The sequence below is a fragment of the Rana temporaria genome, chromosome 7, assembly GCF_905171775.1.
Source record: "Rana temporaria chromosome 7, aRanTem1.1, whole genome shotgun sequence".
NCBI classification, from domain to species: Eukaryota; Metazoa; Chordata; class Amphibia; order Anura; family Ranidae; genus Rana; species Rana temporaria.
Window position 1 is genome coordinate 154,604,799 of NC_053495.1, and position 20,139 is coordinate 154,624,937.

The 20,139-nt window shown below is 43.1% G+C and overlaps 1 protein-coding gene across 2 annotated transcripts in view; it reads left to right on the plus strand.

Moving 5' to 3' along the window:
- The window catches only part of SLC35A3 (solute carrier family 35 member A3), a 94,640-nt gene extending 80,640 nt beyond the window's left edge, over positions 1–14,000 (plus strand). For both annotated transcript variants that reach the window (XM_040360189.1, XM_040360188.1), the window contains exons 6-8: positions 1,783–1,901; positions 6,289–6,422; positions 13,391–14,000. In XM_040360189.1, coding sequence (XP_040216123.1) covers positions 1,783–1,901; positions 6,289–6,422; positions 13,391–13,481 — 344 coding nt within the window. In that variant the 3' untranslated portion in view covers positions 13,482–14,000. The remainder of the gene's footprint in view (positions 1–1,782; positions 1,902–6,288; positions 6,423–13,390) is intronic.
- The last annotated feature ends 6,139 nt before the right edge of the window (positions 14,001–20,139 follow it).

Below are 20,139 nucleotides of genomic sequence, written 5' to 3' on the forward strand. Positions count from 1 at the left end.
GGGAGGGGGCGAGCAGGAGTGTCAGGACACTCTCTACTTTGCAGATGAAGAAAGGAGCTGTGTGTTGGTGGGCATCCTGACACTCCTGCTCGCCCCCTTCCCCCTCAAGAGGCTTTCTCCACACCAGGAGGAAAGCCTCGCAATACGGTGTGTAGTTAGAAAGAAGAACAGGAAGTGAGCATTTCTCAGAAGAAATAAGGACATTTAAAAGCAAAATCGGATGAGGTAAGTGAAGGACGACTGCACTAAGGTAAAGGAATCTATTTAGGGAAAAAAATGTCCTTTACAACCCCTTTAAGTATAGGGGGGTCTGCACTCAGGTTTTTTACCTTCATACAGAGAATACATTAAGGTAAAAAAACATTAGATGTTGAGGCCTTTTTCCCTTTTTTATTTTCACTTGGTGATCTGGTCAGTAACAGACCTCCTATATTAGCGTGCTCCCACCCTGGATGAAGAAGCAACAGTGAAATCTTTGGACAGCAACATTGCCGGTCTGTGGGGAGGGGAGTGTTAATTGTATTGGCAGATTTTAATACACAAACAAAGGTTTCATGTAAATACATAAAATCTGACCATTAGAAGAACCCCTATTAGTGTTAAATAGATAGTCTCAACCCTCTAACTGCTATATCTGAAGGACCGCTTGTTCTGTTTAACCACCTGCCATCCGGCCGCCGACTCTTTACAGCCACAAGGTGGCTCTAATCTGCCATGCGCGTGCCTGTCGGCCGCGATGTCCGACAGGCACCCGCGATCGTCAGTCACAGAGCCAGGGACGTGGATCTCTGTGTGTAAACACAGAGATCCACGTCCTGTTAGGGAGAGGAGACCAATGGTGTGTTCCTTGTACATAGGGACAACCATCGGTCACCTCCCACAGTTAGTCCCCTCACAGTAAGTATCACCTAGCAGGGAACATATTTAACCCCTTGATCGCCCCCTAGTGTTAACCCCTTCCCTGCCAGTCACATTTATACAGTAATCGGTGCATTTTTATAGCACTGTTCCAAAAATGTGTCAAAAGTGTCCGATGTGTCTGCCGTAATATAGCAGACGTGACACAAATTGCCGCCATTACTAGTAAAAAAGAAAAATAATAATTCTATCCCCTATTTTGTAGGCATTATAACGTTTGTGCAAACCAATCACTATACGCTTATTGCGATTTATTTTTTTATTTTTTTACCAAAAATATGTAGAAGAATACATATCGTACTTAACTGAAAAAAAATAGTTTTTTTTTTTTGTTTTAAATGGGATATTTATAATAGCAAAAAGTAAAACATATTGTATTTTTTTTCAAAATTGTCGCTCTATTTTTGTTTATAGCGCAAAAAAAACCTGCACAGGTGATCAAATACCACCAAAAGAAAGCTCTATTTGTGGGAAAAAATGGACGTCATTTTTTTTTGGGAGCCACGTCGCACGACCGCGCAATTGTCATTCAAAGCATGACAGTGTCGAAAGCTTAAAATTTCACCTTGGCAGGAAGGGGGTATATGTGCCCAATAAGCAAGTGGTAAAAAAGAACAGGCTTACTAGCCAGATCCCAGGTGAAAATTAAAGAAAGAAAGCCTTAAAAAGCAAACTTCAATATGCAATTGGATGCAGTTATGACAGCAATGCATTCTCCATTCTACTGTCTCACTGAGTTTTAGGGGGCTTGATAAACCTTTGGGTACCTCGGGCACAATATATGCAAATTTCTAGTCAATTTCTTTGTTAGATCATCTAAATTGCTGTATAATTTTTTGGATCTCATGTTTGCCTCCCTTATAGGTTTCTTTGGCGGGATATTTGGTCTGATGGGAGTATTTATTTATGACGGTGATCGGGTTTCAAAGGAAGGCTTCTTTCAGGGCTACAATAACCTGACCTGGACAGTCGTAGCCCTTCAGGTAGTAGATCGCACTTTTGCTTTCATTGTCATAGTTGTGAATCATCCAGCTGTGTGTGAATGTCACAGATCGGTGTACAAAGCGGCAAATCATTTTTGTTCAAATATATATCCATGATTTAAATTGCAGCAGAACACCACAGCAACCAATCAGAGTTTAAATCACTGCTTTAATAAATCCTCATTAGTTCCTATGAAATGCTACACTTTCTGTACTGTAACTCCAAATTGCTCTTTTCAACGTCTTCTTGAAACGGTTGTAGTGTCAGACAGGACTCTTCATTGTCAGAGCTCACAAATCCTATGTTCTTGAAACTTTATGTGTAGTAATCTGAAATCTCATCCAAATGTATCTACTTTCAAACTGTGATCTGTTGTATTACTTTGGCGCTGCTCAAAGTAGAGGGGTCCCAGAGCATGGGGTGCAGGCCTATCCTAATACCAATCCAGAGGGCTAATAAATGTAAAGAGGAAAGTATCGCCGCCACTCCTGACCAGCCCAGGTGAACAAACGATAAGAAGCGGCCTCAGCCAACATGTCTCCACCACATCACACACCCTGATGCATTTTGCCCCGCCCAGCGGGGGTTTAGTCCTACAGTAGAACTAAGATTCAGTGGGCGGGGTGAAATGCATCGGGGTGTGTGGTGGAGAAATGTTGGCTGAGGCCGATTTTTATCGTTTGTTCACCTGAGCTGGTCGGGAGTTGCGGCCATCCTTTGCTCTTTACATATCAACTTTCCAAGCAATCTTTTGTTATGTAATAGAGGGGAGGGGGAGGTGTTTGTGGTCCAATCGTCAGGTGACAACACTGCTTCACCATAGAATACAGTACAGTGAGTGAGCATTAAAATATCAAAAACACTCATGCACTGTATTTACCTCTAAAGTAATAAAATTGGTGGATTAACCACTTAAGACCCGGACCAAAATGCAGCTAAAGGACCTTGCCCCTTTTTGCGATTCGGCACTGCGTCGCTTTAACTGACAATTGCGCGGTCGTGCGACGTGGCTCCCAAACAAAATTGACGTCCTTTTTTTCCCACAAATAGAGTTTTATTTTGGTGGTATTTGATCACCTCTGCGTTTTTTATTTTTTGTGCTATAAACAAAAATAGAGCGACAATTTTAAAAAAATCAAAATTTTTTACTTTTTGCTATAATAAATATCCCCAAAAAATATATAAAAATATTTTTCTTTTCCTCAGTTTAGGCCGATACGTATTCTTCTACCTATTCTACTAATAAGCGTTTATCGGTTGCTTTGCGAAAAATTTATAGCGTTTACAAAAAAGGGGATAGTTTTATTGCATTTTTATAAAAAAAACATTTTTTACTACTAATGGCGGCGATTAGCGATTTTTTTCGTGACTGCGACATTATGGCGGACACTTCGGACAATTTTGACACATATTTGGGACCATTGTCATTTTCACAGCAAAAAATGCATTTAAAATGCATTGTTTATTGTGATAATGACAATTGCAGTTTGGGAGTTAACCACAGGGGGTGCTGATGGGGTTATGTGTGACCTCAAGTGTGTTTACAACTGTAGGGGGGTGTGGCTGTAGGTGTGACGTCATCGATTGTGTCCCCCTATAAAAGGGATCACACGATCGATGACGCCGCCACAGTGAAGAACGGGGAAGCCGTGTTTACACACGGCTCTCCCCGTTCTTCAGCTCCGGGGACCGATCGCAGGACTCCAGCGGCAATCGGGTCCGCGGTCACGGAGCTTCGGACCGGGTCGCGGGAGCTCTCTGCGGGCGCGCGACCCCATGGCTGGGTTTAAAGGGCAACGTACATATACGTTGATGTGCCCAGCCATGCCATTCTGCTGACGTATATCGCGTGAAGGGGTCCTTAAGTGGTTAAAGAAGAAAAGAAAATCATAAAAGAAGAAAAAACAAACACAGAGGTGCTTCATATATCTGTGTTCCTACATCTAATCAAAACATCATACAGATACACCTAATTTAAAGAGGAAGTAAACCCTCTCTAAAAAATAAAATAAAACACCCTGCAAGACAAAGGCATAATGAGCTAGTATGTATAGCATACTAGCTCATTATGAATTACTTACCTGAAATCGAAAGCCCATGAAGCGTTCTTTGGTCACCTTCTCTGTCACCGCTATGATACCCGGAGTGACTTCCGGGTATTGCTGCTCCGGCGCTGTGACTGGCCAGAGCACTCGCGCGGGTGACGCCACTAACCGCATGATCGCCGTTGGAAGCGGCACTCTGTGTGCCTGCGCCCGATGTCTACGGTACATGCGCCATAGACATCGGTGCCGCCATTTCTGCAAATATCTCCTAAACCTTTTAGGTTTGGGAGATAGTTCTTGCACCTACAAGTAAGCTTTAATCTAGGCTTATCTGTAGGTTAAAGTGGTTGTAATGAGTTTACAACCACTTTATTGATTTACCTGTTTAACGATCGCTCGGATTTACGACCAGCTCTCCCCACCCGAACGACCTACAGTACAGAATTGTTGTTTGTGTTCTGTACTTATGCAAATTATAACAACGTCATTAAGCTGGAGTTTTGTGTTTAGATCTTTTTTTTCACAATACAGTACAGTAGTTAAGAATGCTTAAAATATTGATTACCGTATATACTCGAGTATAAGCCGAGGTACCTAATTGTACCCCAAAAAACTGGGAAAACGTATTGACTCAAGTATAAGCCTAGGGTGAGAATGCAGCAGCCACTGTAAGCTGAAAAGAGGGTCAACAATTCCCATTTGCATGCCTTACTGTTTCCATTGCCACCTCACTGTGCCCATTGCCACTGTGCCCATTGCAGCCTCCCTGTGCCGGAGTCATGTACCTGAGATTTTTACAGGCTGCGGGCGTCCATTCATTGTTTTAAAGTCGCGATCTCCTTCTGGTCCGTTCCATGATAGGCGTTTCCCAGCAGCCTATCACGGACGTCTTCTCATCCTTGAACTCGGTTTCCCAGCAGACACTGGGCCGGATTCAGGTAGGAGATACGACGGCGTATCTCCAGATACGCCGTCGTATCTATGCGCCTGATTCATAGAATCAGTTACGCATAGATTTCCCTAAGATCCGACTGTTGTAAGTGTCTTACAACATCGTATCTTAGGCTGCATATGTACACTGGCCGCTAGGTGGCGCTTCCGTCGATTTACACAAGGAATATGCTAATTAGGTAGATACGCCGATTCACAAACGTACGTACGCCCGTCGCTATTTTGTTACGTCGTTTACGTTAGGCTTTTTCGGCGTAAGGTTGCTCCTGCTCTTATGAGGCGTACGCAATGTTAAGTATGGACGTCGTTCCCGTGTCTAATTTAGAAATTTTTACGTCATTTGCGTAAGTCTTTCGCGAATAGGGCTGTACGTAAGTTACGTTCACGTCTAAAGCATTGACGATTTGCGGCGGAATTTCGAGCATGCGCACTGGGATTTTTTCACGAACGGCGCATGCGCCGTTCACAAAAAACGTCAAATACGCGGGGTCATGTTAAATTTAGATAAAACACGCCCGCAACATCCCCATTTGAATTAGGCGGGCTTACGCCGGCCCACGTACGTTAAGCCGCCGTAACTTAGGGCGCAAGTTCTTTCTGAATACGGAACTTGCGCCCAAATTTACGGCGGCGTAACGTATCTGAGATACGTTACGCCAGCCGAAAGATCCGCTGATCTTTCTGAATCCAGTGTTCCACCTATCAGTGTTCCACCTATCACGGACGTTCTCTTGTCCGAGGATGAAAAGACGTCCGTGATTGGCAGAACACTGAACACGGTGTCTGCTGGGGAACGCCTATCACGGAAGGGACCAGGGGGAAGCCGCGACTTTTAAACAATGGACGCTCGTGGCCCTTCAGGTACACTGACTCGAGTATAAGCAGAGGGGTGTATTTTCAGCCCTAAAAAAAGGGCTAAAAAACTCTGCTTATGTATGTGTGTATGTGTGTATATATATGTATGTGTGTATATATATATATATATATATATATATATATATATATATATATATATATATATATATATATATATATATATATATATATATATATATATAAAAAATATATTATATGGTAGTTGTGGCTCCTTGTTTAACGACTAATTAGTTGGAACGAAACCTGGTCGTTAAGTGAGGAGAGCCTGTATATGATTCAGCGTTGTGCTACTTCTACCATAACCTATATATACTCTGTGCCAAATACCCAATCATTTATGTGTAAAAAGAAATATATATATATATAGTAGACAAATCATAAAAACTGCTACTGGTTATAATATAAGATATAATACTACTGATCCTAAAGACTTAATAAATATATGTAGTACCAAGCAACCATAGTGGGCCTGATGTATAAATGACATATCTTTTCTTGTTTCCTTTTTCTTCAGGCTCTAGGCGGATTGGTCATTGCCGCTGTTATTAAATATGCTGATAACATCCTGAAGGGCTTCGCCACATCTCTCTCAATCATACTTTCAACACTAATTTCTTATTTTTGGCTTCAAGACTTTGTACCCACAAGGTATAGTCACATTTTTATAACTCTCAGGGATCAAATTATAAAGCGGCCATGCTGCTGCTTAAAAAAAAATATATATATAATAATAAAAACTGAAGTGGGTGTTAAAGCTGGGAACAGGAAAACCTGGTCATGTGACTCGTCAGCCTCTCCTGCAGCTTTTCAATGCCATGATTGAAGGAGAAGCCAGTCACATGATTTTGACAGGTCATGTGGGACGTAACCCTGCAGTGTCCAGCAGATGGCAGTATCTGGTCTCCCTAGGACCCTTAGAATTGTGAAGCATCAGCTTGTGTCATGGGGGATCCAGGTTGGGCTGGGGGTTAGTCAGTATGCTCGCCCCCTCCCTTGGGACTACATCCTTGCGGGGAGACACTGTAAATGTTCACTGCAGGGATGTAGTCCCAAAGGAGGGGGCGAGCACACTGACTAACCCCCAGAAATTCAGACAAAGGAAAAAAAAAAACATTTAGAAGGGAAATCGAAGGAAAAGGTAAGTGAACCAACAATGCACTAGCTTAAAGGAACTAAGAAAAATAAAAAACAAACCTTTTACAACCCCTTTAATCTCAGTCTCCGACAATCTCCTGTATAGTAGTATGCTGCTGGAAGAAAAAGGGAAACATTTTAGGCCAATTATGTGTTCTGCATGTGTACAGTATATGCCGACAAGGAATATGGGAAGGGCCACACTGGTCTCTTTCTCAGGAAGACTCTTGGGTCATCTATGGGACATTAAAGCATACCTATGTTCAGAGTGTAAAATCATATTCATCACATTCATTGTATTTCAGTTATTTCTAGCCAACTCCTATTAATCTGAATGATATTGAAGATCTCCACAAATGTACTTCATTTAATTCTGTGACACATAATCACTGTGCCCTGTTGTGTCGCACATTTCACAGAGCTATCACAGCAATCCAGTGGCCCAGGATGGACAGTCCCAGGTCAGATTGTTCATATGAGACCCAGAGCTCTTGGTGAGAGCCCGGTCTCTGTGCTGGGAGCGCAGAGCTCCCACCAAGAACCCCGGGTCTCGTACTAAAAATCGGGACCAGGGACTATCTATACTGGGTCACCGGATCGCTGTGATAGCCTCTGATGATTGGCTGTCACAGTGATCAATCACTGTGAGCCTACACCTTTTGTTTATTTCCTCTTCTGAATGAAAAAGATACATTGTATCTTCTAGGGTTGCAGGAGAAGAAAATGTAAACAAACCAAAGTGTGTGTAAAAAAAATAAATGTGTATATAATATAATAACATTTTTAAATAAAGAAAAAATATCCAGATCAAGGTTTACCAAGGTCAGGAGCCAAAGGTCACAGAGGAGATATTTTGGGTAAAATTTATATTTTTATTATTGCTATCAGTGTCTGTCGGGTTGATTTTGCTAAAACTGGAGAGTGCAAAATCGGATGTAGCTCTGCATCAGCTTCAGCCTTTTCAATTAAGCTTTGACAAAAAGAACCTGGGATCTGATTGGTTTCTGTACAGAGCTGCACCAGATTTTGCACTCTCCAGTTTTAGTAAATCGACCCTTAAGTGTCGATGTGTTTTAGGCAGAATAAGCAAGTAAAATGCGCACCATTGTTTCTGGGCTGGTATGTGGTATTGCTGCGATCGTCAGGAGCAGGATAATTTATTTTTGGAGTGTTTTTTGGTAAATTATGATATTGTAAGAAATATAAAACTACATTTTAAGTTTTCTTTTTTGATAATGATAAAAGGAAAAAAAAATCAGATATCCATTACCATTTGCCACCAAAAGAAAGCCCAATTTGTACTGAAAAAAACTGCTACAATCCACCTAGATACACTAAGTAGTTGTGACCATATGTACAGTTTTGCTAACACACATCGGTTGCTAAATTGTGTTTAGGCATGTTGGTTTTGTTTTACCCTTGGGCGTGAAGGGGTTAGGCACCCTTTAGGCTCCAGTTTTGCAATGTTAAATACATGTTAACGGGACTGCTGACTGTCACTTTTAAGGTGAAGCCTGCTAGCCAATTGTTTAACCACTTAACCCCCGGACCATATTGCTGCCCAAAGACCAGAGCACTTTTTGCGATTTGGGACTGCGTCGCTTTAACTCACAATTGCGCGGTCGTGCTACGTGGCTCCCGAACAAAATTGCCGTCCTTTTTCCCCCACAAATAGAGCTTTCTTTTGGTGGTATTTGATCACCTCCTGCGGTTTTAATTTTTTGCGCTATAAACAAAAATAGAGCGACAATTTTGAAAAAAAATAATATTTTTTACTTTTTGCTGTAATAAATATCCTCCAAAAATATATAAAAAAAACGTTTTTTTCCTCAGTTTAGGCCGATACGTATTCTTCTACATATTTTTCGTCAAAAAATCGCAATAAGCGTTTATTGATTGGTTTGCGCAAAAGTTATAGCGTTTACAAAATAGGGGGTATTTTTATGGCATTTTTATTAATATTTTTTTTTTACTAGTAATGGCGGCGATCAGCGGTTTTTTTCGGTACTGCGACATTATGGCGGACACTTCGGACACTTTTGACACATTTTTGGGACCATTGGCATTTTTATAGCGATCAGTGCTATAAAAATGCATTGGATTACTATAAAAATGCCACTGGCAGGGAAGGGGTTAACACTAGAGGGCGGGGAAGGGGTTAAGTATGTTCCCTGGGTGTGTTCTTACTGTGGGGGGGGGGGGGGTGGCCTCACTAGGGGAAATCACTGATCTTCTGTTCTGTACATCTGTACGATGTATGAACAGAGGATCAGCATTTCCCCCCCTGACAGGACCGGGAGCTGTGTGTTTACACCCACAGCTCCCGGTCCCCGCTCTGTAACGAGCAATCGCGGGTGCCCTGCGGCGATCGCGCCCGCCGAGCATGGGACTCGGGGGCGAGCGCGCGCCCCTAGTATCCTGCTAGAGAGCCGACGTAGAGCTACGGGCTCTCGTGCAGGGGAGCCAACCTGCCGCCGTAAAACGACGGTGGCAGGTCGGCAAGTAGTTAAAGTGACAGCACTGCGATTTAAGATGGTGCTTTAAAATTGCTGTTTACACTACTCTTGTACAAGTTGGAACATGTGTGAACTAGGCCTAAAGCTGCTCAAACACTAGTAGGTTTTCAAACGAATGTTCATACAAAATTTCTCATCTACACGTTGAATGACATTATTAAGAATAAGTTTGCTTTTAACCACATCCTGTCTGGCCTATAGCAGAATGACGGCCGGGCAAGGGATCAGTTATCCTAACTGGGTGACCTATGATGTCCAGCAGGATAATTGGCTTGCGCGTGCCCCCAGGGGCTCTGAGGCACCGCATCTTGATCTCCATAAAGAGCCTATGACGTAGGCTGTTTACCACGTGATCAGCTGTGACTAATCACAGCGGTAACCAGGAAGGCATGAGCAAAGGAGAGCCAATCGGCGGCTCTCCTGACAGGGGTGAGTCTGCGCTGATAATCAGCGCATTGATTATCAGCTCAGCCCTATCAGAGGTGCCCACCTCTGATGCCAATCGGTGCCTATCACAGATGCTACTCAGTGCCAATATCAAATGACAATCAGTACCCATCAGTAATGCCTTAGTGTCGCCCATTAGTGTTCATAATTGCCCATCAGTGCTGCATATTAGTGCCTGCCCATCATTGGGAAGAAAACATACTTATTTACAACATTTTATAACCAAAAAAAACCCAATTTTTTTTTCAAAAATGCTGGTCTTTTTTTTAAATTTGTCTAGCAAAAAATAACCATAAGCTCTATTTGTGTGTGTGTGTGTGTGTGTGTGTGTGTGTGTGTGTGTGTGTGGGGGGGGGGGGGGGGGTCTTTTGGGTACCGCGCAGTTGTCATTCAAAGTGTGGCAGCGCTGAAAGCTGAAAATTGACCTGGGCAGGAAGGGGGTAAAAGTGCCCTGTATTGAAGTGGTTAACATTCAGTTTTGGAGTGAATGGATTTTCCATCCCGCTCGTTCACATTTTCTCTGTGATTGAAAACCAACATCAGTTTGACCACATTAACAATTCTATAACTTAACAAACCTTGCAATTAAAATTTTTGGTTTGATATTCTTTGTCTGGCCAATTTTAAATGTTAACAATAAATGGTTAAAATGACTTATTGGAGTGCCGGTGACTTCTTATTGTATGTTCTGGACGTTCATGATGCCATCTGTCATGGAATAAGCACTCCTAAATGCTGCTGAGGAAAGTCAGGTGTTCAATATGTATTCAGCTCATTCTTCAGAATGCAGGGATATAATATAAATAGGTGGATTCAGGTAGGCGGGCGCATAGTTGCGGCGGCGTAGCGTATGGCATTTACACTACGCCGCCGTAAGTTAGCGAGGCAAGTACATGATTCACAAAGTACTTGCCTGCTAAGTTAGGGCGGCGTAGCGTAAATCGGGCAGGCGTAAGTGCGCATAATTCAAATTCAGCTGAGGGGGCATGTTTTATGCTAATGGAGCGTGACCTGACGTGATTGACATATTTTACGAACGGCGCATGCGCCGTCCGTGTACATATCTCAGTGTGCATTGCGGCAAAGTACGCTGCATTGTCCTATTGGTTTCAACGTGGACGTAAATTACGTCCAGCTCTATTCACGGACGACTTACGCAAACAACGTAAAGTTTTCAAATTTCGACGCAGGAACGACGGCCATACTTAACATTACTATTCCAGCTATTTGATGGAATAACTTTAGGCCTGAAAGTGCGTTACGTAAACGGCGTATCTTTACTGCGTCATGCAAGCGTACGTTCGTGAATCTGCGTATCTACGCATTTACATATTCTAGGCCGACCGCAATGGAAGTGTCACCTAGCGGTCAGCCTAAAAAGTACACTTTAGGATAGGACGGTGTAAGACACTCACGCCGCTCGTATCTGAGCCTAATTTAAGTGTATCTGGTTACCAGAATATGCTTAAATTTGCGTCGGCGCAGATTCAGACTTAGGCTGGCGTATCTACTGATACGCCAGCCTAAGTCTATCTGAATCCACCTAAAAGTGTATAGTTTATAAAGAGTATTGGGGCTCATGCAGATGGGCGCATTTCTCCTTACAATGTTAACGCCTTATGTACTTTGCTGCCAGAGAGCTCATAGATATGAATGGGTGTAGGCGGCTGTAGGCAGGTTAATGCCTTAGACTGGCCATACAACTATAGATTATCTGCAGATTTTCTATGGTCAGATGGAAAAAGTGCAACAGATTCCTCCATCTACACTGAACTGTGTGGATGGAAGAATCTCCCACTGGCCCAAGCTTCCATATCTTGCTAGTCAGCCCCGTTGGCTCTCACAATACCCTAACATCCTGATTGGGTGCAGGCATTGTTTAGGTTGAGAGCCAGCGGGGCCGACTAGCAAGATACTGAAGCTTGGCCCAGTGGGAGATTCCTCCATCCACACAGTTTAGAGTACATCTTTTTCCATCTAACCATAGGAAATCTGCAGATAATCTATAGGTGTCAGATGAATATTGTATATACACATAAGCTACTAGTGGGAATTTTTCAGCTGTTTTGGATTTAATAATTGAGAGATATTATTTTAGGTTAACACATTGAAATAAAGGTGTAGTGCTGTAACCATTTGGATATAGGTTTGTACCACTATTTATGTATAGTAGTGCATGAGTATAGAAGTAAGGCTCCATGCACACGGGACGTTTTTACAACTGCTCCTGAACGATTTAACTTGACAGATAGTAAGTCACGCGTTTACATGCTGCGTTTTGCGTTTAGAAGCGTTTCAAAAAATGCTTTTTTTTTTAAATGGCCAAAAAACGGCTATAAACGAAACGCTGCTAAACGCCGGTTACCGCGTTTAGTCACGTTTGGCATCTGAAACGTGGAAATCTTCGGTGTCTGAACCCATTTTTTGGCTTTCAAAGAAACTCTGTTAAACGCAACTGCCTAAAAACGTCAATAAACGAGACTGTGTACAAGGTCACATAGGATAACATTGAATGAGTTCAGGGGCAGTTGAAAAAGCATCCAACTGCCTCTGAATGTACTTTTAGCAGTGTCCCGTGTACATAGGGCCTAAGCCTCAGAACAATCTGCATTCAGGATCTTATGCCTGTATACATGCGTCTGGAGCACCGGGGGCTCATTGGAACCAAATTGGCAGTATGTTTAGGCTGTAAGGGGGAATGTGCCCATGTGCATGAGCCCCTACATGGTCTTAAAGGATCACTAAAGATATATATATTTTTTTTTAAATAACAAACTTGTTATACTTACCTCCTGCAGCTCGTTTTGCACAGAGTGGCCCCAAACCTGGTCTTCTGGGGTCCCTTGGCGGCTGTCTCGGCTCCTCCCCGCAAGAACTCAACACATTCATGCGAGCGAGCTCGCATGGTGTTGAGTTCTTGCGGGCGCGCTCCCGTGATACAGCTGGCGGCCATAGCTGCTCACTGTATCACTAGGCCCTGCCCCCCGGCGCGCCGCGTCATTGGATGTGATTGACAGCAGCGCGAGCCAATGGCTGCGCTGCTTTCAATCCATCCACTGTAACCAATCAACAGCCAGGCTGAGCGGCGAAAAGGATGTCGGGGGCGATCGCGGGACTTTCGAGCGGTCAGGTAAGTATAAGGGAGGGATGGGGGCGGTCGGTATTGTAGAATGCATTAAGGTGAAAAAAAACATTTACTTTTACAACCCCTTTAAGATCATGCTCAACCTGAGGCCCTCCAGACATTGCAAAACTACAAGTCCCATCATACCTCTGCCTTTGGGAGTCATGCTTGTACCTGTTAGCCTTGCCTCATGGGACTTCTACCTGTCAGGATTGCAATTGTGGGATTTGTAGTTCCACAACAGCTGGAGGGCCACAGGTTAAGCACCCATGCTTTAGGTCATTTTTTTAACAAGTTTTAATTGTTTTCCTTTTCATCCAGGTCTTCTAAGATGATAACACATTCTGTTTTAAACAAATTTTTTTGCCTAAAACATTTATTTTTTTTCCCCACAGTGTGTTCTTCTTTGGAGCAATGTTTGTGATTTCAGCGACGTTCTTGTATGGATATGACCCAAAGCCATCTGTGAACGCAAGTAAAGCATGAAGTGCAGGACTCAGTAAAAGTATTGTGCTAGAGCGCCCCCTAGTGGCTGCAGAAGGACAGTGCTGGATGAGGAGGTCAAAGAGATATGCTGCTGAGAACTGACTGCAGAACAAAACACTGCTGCTCTTTTTTTGTGAAGGACCTAATATTATTTTATATAAGAGAGGCGCTATATATTTTGTTAATACTTGAACTTGGAGGCATTTTTTTTTTTTTTGCTGCACACCTCTCCTTATCAAGTCTAGAAAATTGCATTATCTTCTATGGAGAATGTTTAATCTGTGCAAATGGATTTTTAATGTGGTGGTAATCGACCTGAGATACTTGCCTATTTCTGACCTCTATTAATTCAAAAGTGCAGCTTGAACTAAAAGCCGGATAATGCTTCATGACAATTTTATACAGAAGAGACGAATAATGAATAATTTGTATATAGTTGAATGTTTCACTGTCTTTGCAAGTGGGAATGTTGCATAATGTTTAAACTAAAACAAGGGGAATTAAAAACATTTTACCAGATTTGGATTCTCATTTTGTGCTTCTTAGTACAGCTGGTATTGTTCTAATGATGGGATGGACTAAAAACGTTAACACTTTGAAGTGTGTAGTAGTAGTAGACACATTTCAGAGGCACTACCCCTTTCTCCAGCCTGTTTTTCTAGCTGTGTAAAAGGCTATATAAAACACTGACAAATCAATTCCTATTGGAAACTACTTTAGAAATAAAAAACTTAATAAAACATACCAATGCATTCAGTATTACTAACCTATACCAAGTTTTTACAAGTCATATGCCGCGTACACACGGCCGTTTTTCAGGTTCTAAAAAATTACGTTTTTAATGGTCTAGAAAAACAACCCGATCATTAAAACGGCCTTGCCTACACACGATCGTGAAAAAAAAATGCTCTAGCAAAGCGCGGTGACGTACGGTGGCACTATAAAGGGGAAGTTCCATTCGGATGGCGCCACCCTTGGGGCTGCTTTTGCTGATTTCATGTTAGTTAAAGACGATTCGTGCTTTTCAGTCTGTTACAGCGTGATGAATGTGCTCACTCCATTACGATCGGTAGTTTTACCAGAACGAGCACTCCCGTCTCATAACTTGCTTCTGAGCATGCACAGTTTTTTCACGTTGTTAAAGCCCACACACGACCATTTTTTACAGCCTTAAAAACGACAACGTTAAAAACATTGTCAAAAAATAGAGCATGTTCGAAATTTTTAATGCCCATTTTTTTTAGATCGTGAAAAATGCTCTGGAGCCCACACACGATCGTTTTTAATGACATACAAAAAAACGTAATTTTTTAGAACCCGAAAAACAGTCGTGTGTACGCGGCATTAGTGTTCCAAAACTAAAATAATTTTAATTATGTTTCGTAATTGTGTATAATTTTTTTTAAACCATTTTCATTTTCCAATTCACCACAAGATGGAGACCTATTACCAAAAATAGGTGAAGAATGACAGTGGTGGGGTATGTATAGAAAATGTAATAATTTTACCATCTAGTGTGCAAAACAAGCTAACAATGATACTTGTTACTGATACAGAAGACAGTATCAGAAACCTATAGATGCATAGAAATTAAGTTACTCAAATTGCTACTAAAGGACAAATTATTTAATATATCTGTATTGTAAGCAACCGGTATCTAAGAGCCCTGGGGCCATCATTCTTCCTCTTCTTCCTCCTCTTCCTCCTCCCTTTGAAAGTCCAAATTGTTTATTTATTTTTTTCAAACTCAGAATTCTGTAAAAAAAAAATTTATGATGGCTCCAGGGGCTCCTACACTTGAAGAGATGTCATATTTGTCCTTACAGTTCGCTGCATCCCAATTGACATGAATGGGACTACCTGCACAGAGCACCTGTGCATCCCTGTGTGGGTAAACACGACTCTCCATATGGCAAGGCGGGTGATCGACTTGCAATCACCTGTCTAACGTGCAGCGCAAAAAGAGTTCCAAGGCACATGAGGACAGATGAGCTAGCCTTGCAGGGACAGATTGAAATAGACATTTCAAGGGGGGACTGTAATGGATGTGATTAAGGTATCATGATATGTCAATAGTTGTCAACATTGTCAAAAATGTACAGGGACACTTTGTAGGCAGGGTCTTATAATTTGGGGGTGGGGCATTCAGTTAAAGGTGTGTCATAGCAGGGAGGAGAAAAATGTGGCGTGCGAAGCGGCAAAAAATGGGCGGGTTCAAGCTAAATGGTGGTCGTAGCTTAAATGGGCATTGTTAATAGGGGGTGTGGTTTGAGTCCGAGATGAATGAGGGATGGAGAAAAAAAAAGAAAGAAAAATAGGGAGGGAAGGAGAGAGAAGGAAGGAAAGGAGGGGTAAAGGGACAGCAGAATACACCACAATAGAAATATGTGTATTTCAGAACATTTAATAATCAGCAGATAAAGATACGCCAAACACCTGGTGTTTGCTCTTCAATCATCATCATAAGGAAGATTGAAGCGCATTATATTATTACATTGTAATATTAAATAAAATAGTTCAACTCACCATAATGCCGAATCAATGGGAGTCCTGAGTGTGTCACTTGCCACGTAGCCTGCCACCAGATGGCATCAGGTGCCCCCAGCAGAGTCCCTCCTTACACCAGGTGCCCCCAGCAGAGTCTCTCCTTACACCAGGTGGCCCCAGAAGAGTCCCTTCTTACATCAGACATTCCCAGCAGAGTCCCTTCTTACATCAGCTGTCCCCAGTAGCGTCCCTTCTTACACCAGGTGTCCACAGTTACCAGTGGCGTCACTAGGGTTGGTGTCACCCGGTGCTGAAAAACATGGTGTCACCCTACCCACTATAGTCCTCCGTCAGTACAGACCCCCCCTCGCTCAGTGCAGACACCCCCCTTTAGTGCAGACCCTCCTCCATTAGTATAGACCCCCCTCAGGATAAACCACCCCTCTCCATCAGTATAGACCCCCTTTAGTACAGACCCTCCTCCATCAGTATAGACCTCCCTCAGGGAAGACCCACCTGCATCAGTATAGACCCCCTTAGGATAAATCACCCCCCTCCTCCATCAGTACATACCCCCCTGGACAAACCACCCCTGCCCCCATTAGTACAGACCCCCTTAGGACAAACCACCCCCACCTCCCATTAGTACAGACCCCCTTAGGACAAGCCACCCCCCTCCATCTGTACAGACCCCCCAGGACCACCCACCCCCCATCAGTGCAACCCCATTAGGACAACCCACCCCCCATTAGTACAACCCCCCCAGGACAACTCCAGGATTCAGCGTGCAGCTGCCTGTAGTGTTGCTTTCTCATACTGTCACTGACGCTCCGGGCGGCGTGCTTGGGACAGGAGGCAGCCAGTGAGAGTGAGACAGAGCAGTCACACTCAGAGATAGCGCAGTGCCTCAGGCCTCGGCGCCGCTCAGGATGGTGTGTTGGTCTCTGCGCCATTTGCAGAACCAAGAGGCGGAGCCAGGGTTGCAAGAAAGCGTCTGCCAATAGAAAAGCTCCAGCTGGTCTTCTGTAAAATGGCGAACGTGCCAGAATTGACCAGTGCCGCAGACCTCTAGCGGTTGTGGAGGAAAACAAAATCGAGATTTCCCAGGAAACAGGAAAAGAGGTCTAAATCCCAGGGAATGCCCTGAGAAATTCGGGACAGTTGGCAAGTATTACTTTGCCCAGTTACTTTAAGACAATAATGAAGATCTCTTCTCTATTAAAGTCTAATAGCCAGATTCACATAGGCGGGCGCAACGTTAGGCAGGCGTAGCGTATCGCATATACGCTATGCCGCCGTAAGTCAGAGAGGCAAGTGCTGTATTCACAAAGCACTTGCCTACTAAGTTATGGTGGCGTAGCGTGAATGGGCCTGCGTAAGCGCGCCTAATTCAAATGAGGAACAGGGGGGCTTGTTTTATGTAAATTACTCGTGACCCGACGTGATTGACATTTTTTTCGAACGGCGCATGCGCCGTCCGTGGACATATCCCAGTGTGCATTGCTCCAAAGTACGCCGCAAGGACATATTGGTTTCAACGTGAACGTAAATTACGTCCAGCCCCATTCACGGACGACTTACGCAAACAACGTACAATTTTTAAATTTCGACGCGGGAACGACGGCCATACTTAACATTGACTAGGCCAGCTATTTGTTCGACTAACTTTACGCCGGAAAACGCCTTACGTAAACGACGTATCTTTACTGCGACGGGCGCACGTACGTTTGTGAATCGGCGCATCTCGCTGATTTACGCATTCTAGGCGTAAATCAGCGTTCATGCCCCTAGCAGCCGGCGGAACTAGACAGCTAAGATACGACGGCACAGGCCGTCGTATCTTAGCTAGGTTTAAGTGTATCTCAGTTTGAGCATACACTTAAACATACGACGGCTTAGATTCCGAGTTACGACGGCGTATCTACTGATACGCCGGCTTAACTCTTTGTGAATCTGGCTATAAATCACCAACATTTCCCCCTAGATCCAGGTATAATAACTGAATGATGGTAATCGGAAGGGAGTAAGAGGTTGTATATAAGACTGAGGATTAGGGATTGTGTATATGCCTACCAGGGAAATGGGGGGGAACTAGAACTCTACTTATGGCTGAAAATGTTACGATGCCTACAAGTACATTCATGCAGAAATGAGCAAGAACAAAATAATTGCTGTACATAAGGACAAGTGCCTGTGGTGTTTATTTTATACTATTTACTGTACACATTAAGTTAACAAGAAGATTAAAGAACCCAAAGTTATTTCCTGGTTCTGTTTGGCAGATTCAAAAGAAAATCAGCATTCCTAATAGATTATTACTTACAAACACTGAAGCGCAAAGCAAAGGGAACATATTTTATATTGAAAAGGGGCTTGAAAAAAAAGAAATGGTATAAACATTCCAAGAATAACCAAAATGTTTTTATTATTGCAGAAATCTTTAAAAAATTGCTTTAGAAAATAGAAAGGAAAGCAGGAGTTATATGTGCATTTTTAAATACACAGATCTCTGTGCTGTCCTCTCTGACTCGTGATTTTCAAAAAGTTGTGCAGGGAGCTTAGCGGTGCCGTGAGTTCTGAGCTCCCGATTCATGATCACTTTATTTTTGCTTTCTGCTGTTTGTTGCTGCAAGACAAAGACATCCACTGAATTAACAAATTACATTTATAAAATACTGCAGTAGTGCTGATTCTCTGATCTCAGAAATTCACAAAACAATTATATACGTGTGTAGCACTACCCCCCTGAGGGCTGCTGGATTTAAAAAGGTTCACCCAGGCGGGAGGCATTTCAGCCCGACAGCCAAGGAACCAGCATTTGTAACAGTCACTCGCAGTCAGAGAACAGTCAATAGAATTATTGTTTTTGTATTTATTAGGGGATTGTAACTTGGATAGGGTATGGGAAAAGTCCAGGATGCCATTAATCCATTAACTTTGTACATTGAGGAAAATTGTCACTTTAAAGCAGAGGCCCACCAATTTTTTTTTTTTTAAGTCGGCAGTTACAAATACTGCAACTGCTGACTTTTAAAATAAGGACACTTACCTGTCCAGGGTGCCCGCGATGTCGCTTGGCTCTCGGGTGCTGCCGCCGCCATCTTCGGTAAAGGAATCAGGAAGTGAAGCCTTTCAGCTTCACTTCCTGGTTCCCTACTGAGCATGTGCAAGTCGCGCTACGCGGTCTGAATGGTCCCTGCTGTCCTCTGGGACCTGTGTGGGGGGGAGTGGCGTAGATACCTGCAGAAAATGCAGCTATCTATGCCCGGGAAGTGGGAGCAAATACCTGTATTAAACAGGTATCTGCTCCCCCTTGAAAGGTGCCAAATGTGACACCAGAGGGGGGGGAGGGGATTCCGAAAAGCGTAAGTAAAATTTTTGGGTGGAACTCCGCTTTAAGTGATTTTCAGACTGCCCAAGAGAAGCCTTTCTTGTGTGGTACAGTCTCTTCCACAGCAGAACTTCACATACGCTGCAGAAACTGTATTTCCACTCCTCTTCACTTCCCCACAGTCTCACATTGCAGTATCTCACAGCAGGGCTGGACTGTGACAAAAATTTGGTCCCAGACTTCATCCAGACCGGCCCACTTGAATTTTGCAAACATGCACTAAAACAGTATATAAACTATACGCAATTGCGCAAAAAAAAAAAGGTAAAAACATTCCACTGTAAGTATAAACGTTTTTTTTTTTTTTTAAAGTCTTTATTGACCACTTAACCCCCGTACCATATTGCTGGTCAAAGACCAGAGCACTTTTTGCGATTCGGCACTGCGTCGCTTTAACTGACAATTGCGCGGTCGTTGCGACGTGGCTCCCAAACAAAATTGGCGTCCTTTCTTCCCACAAATAGAGCTTTCTTTTGGTGGTATTTGATCACCTCTGCGGTTTTTAGTTTTTGCGCTTAAGTGGCCCTCGCTCTTCAAAAGGTTGGGCACCCCTGCTATTATAAGGGCTCTCCTGCCTCCCTCTCTTTTTTGATGGAAAATCCTTCGACCCATGATTTACCACCACACCCCAGACCTTATATCCTACAATAAATAAGTTATATATTGCTACTTTTTTATTCATGACTATTAAGGGCTCATGTTATGAGAGAGGTTAGAAAGGCAAGATTAACATTTTTAGGCCTCATGCACATAGGACTTTTTTTTACAGCTGCTGTTTTT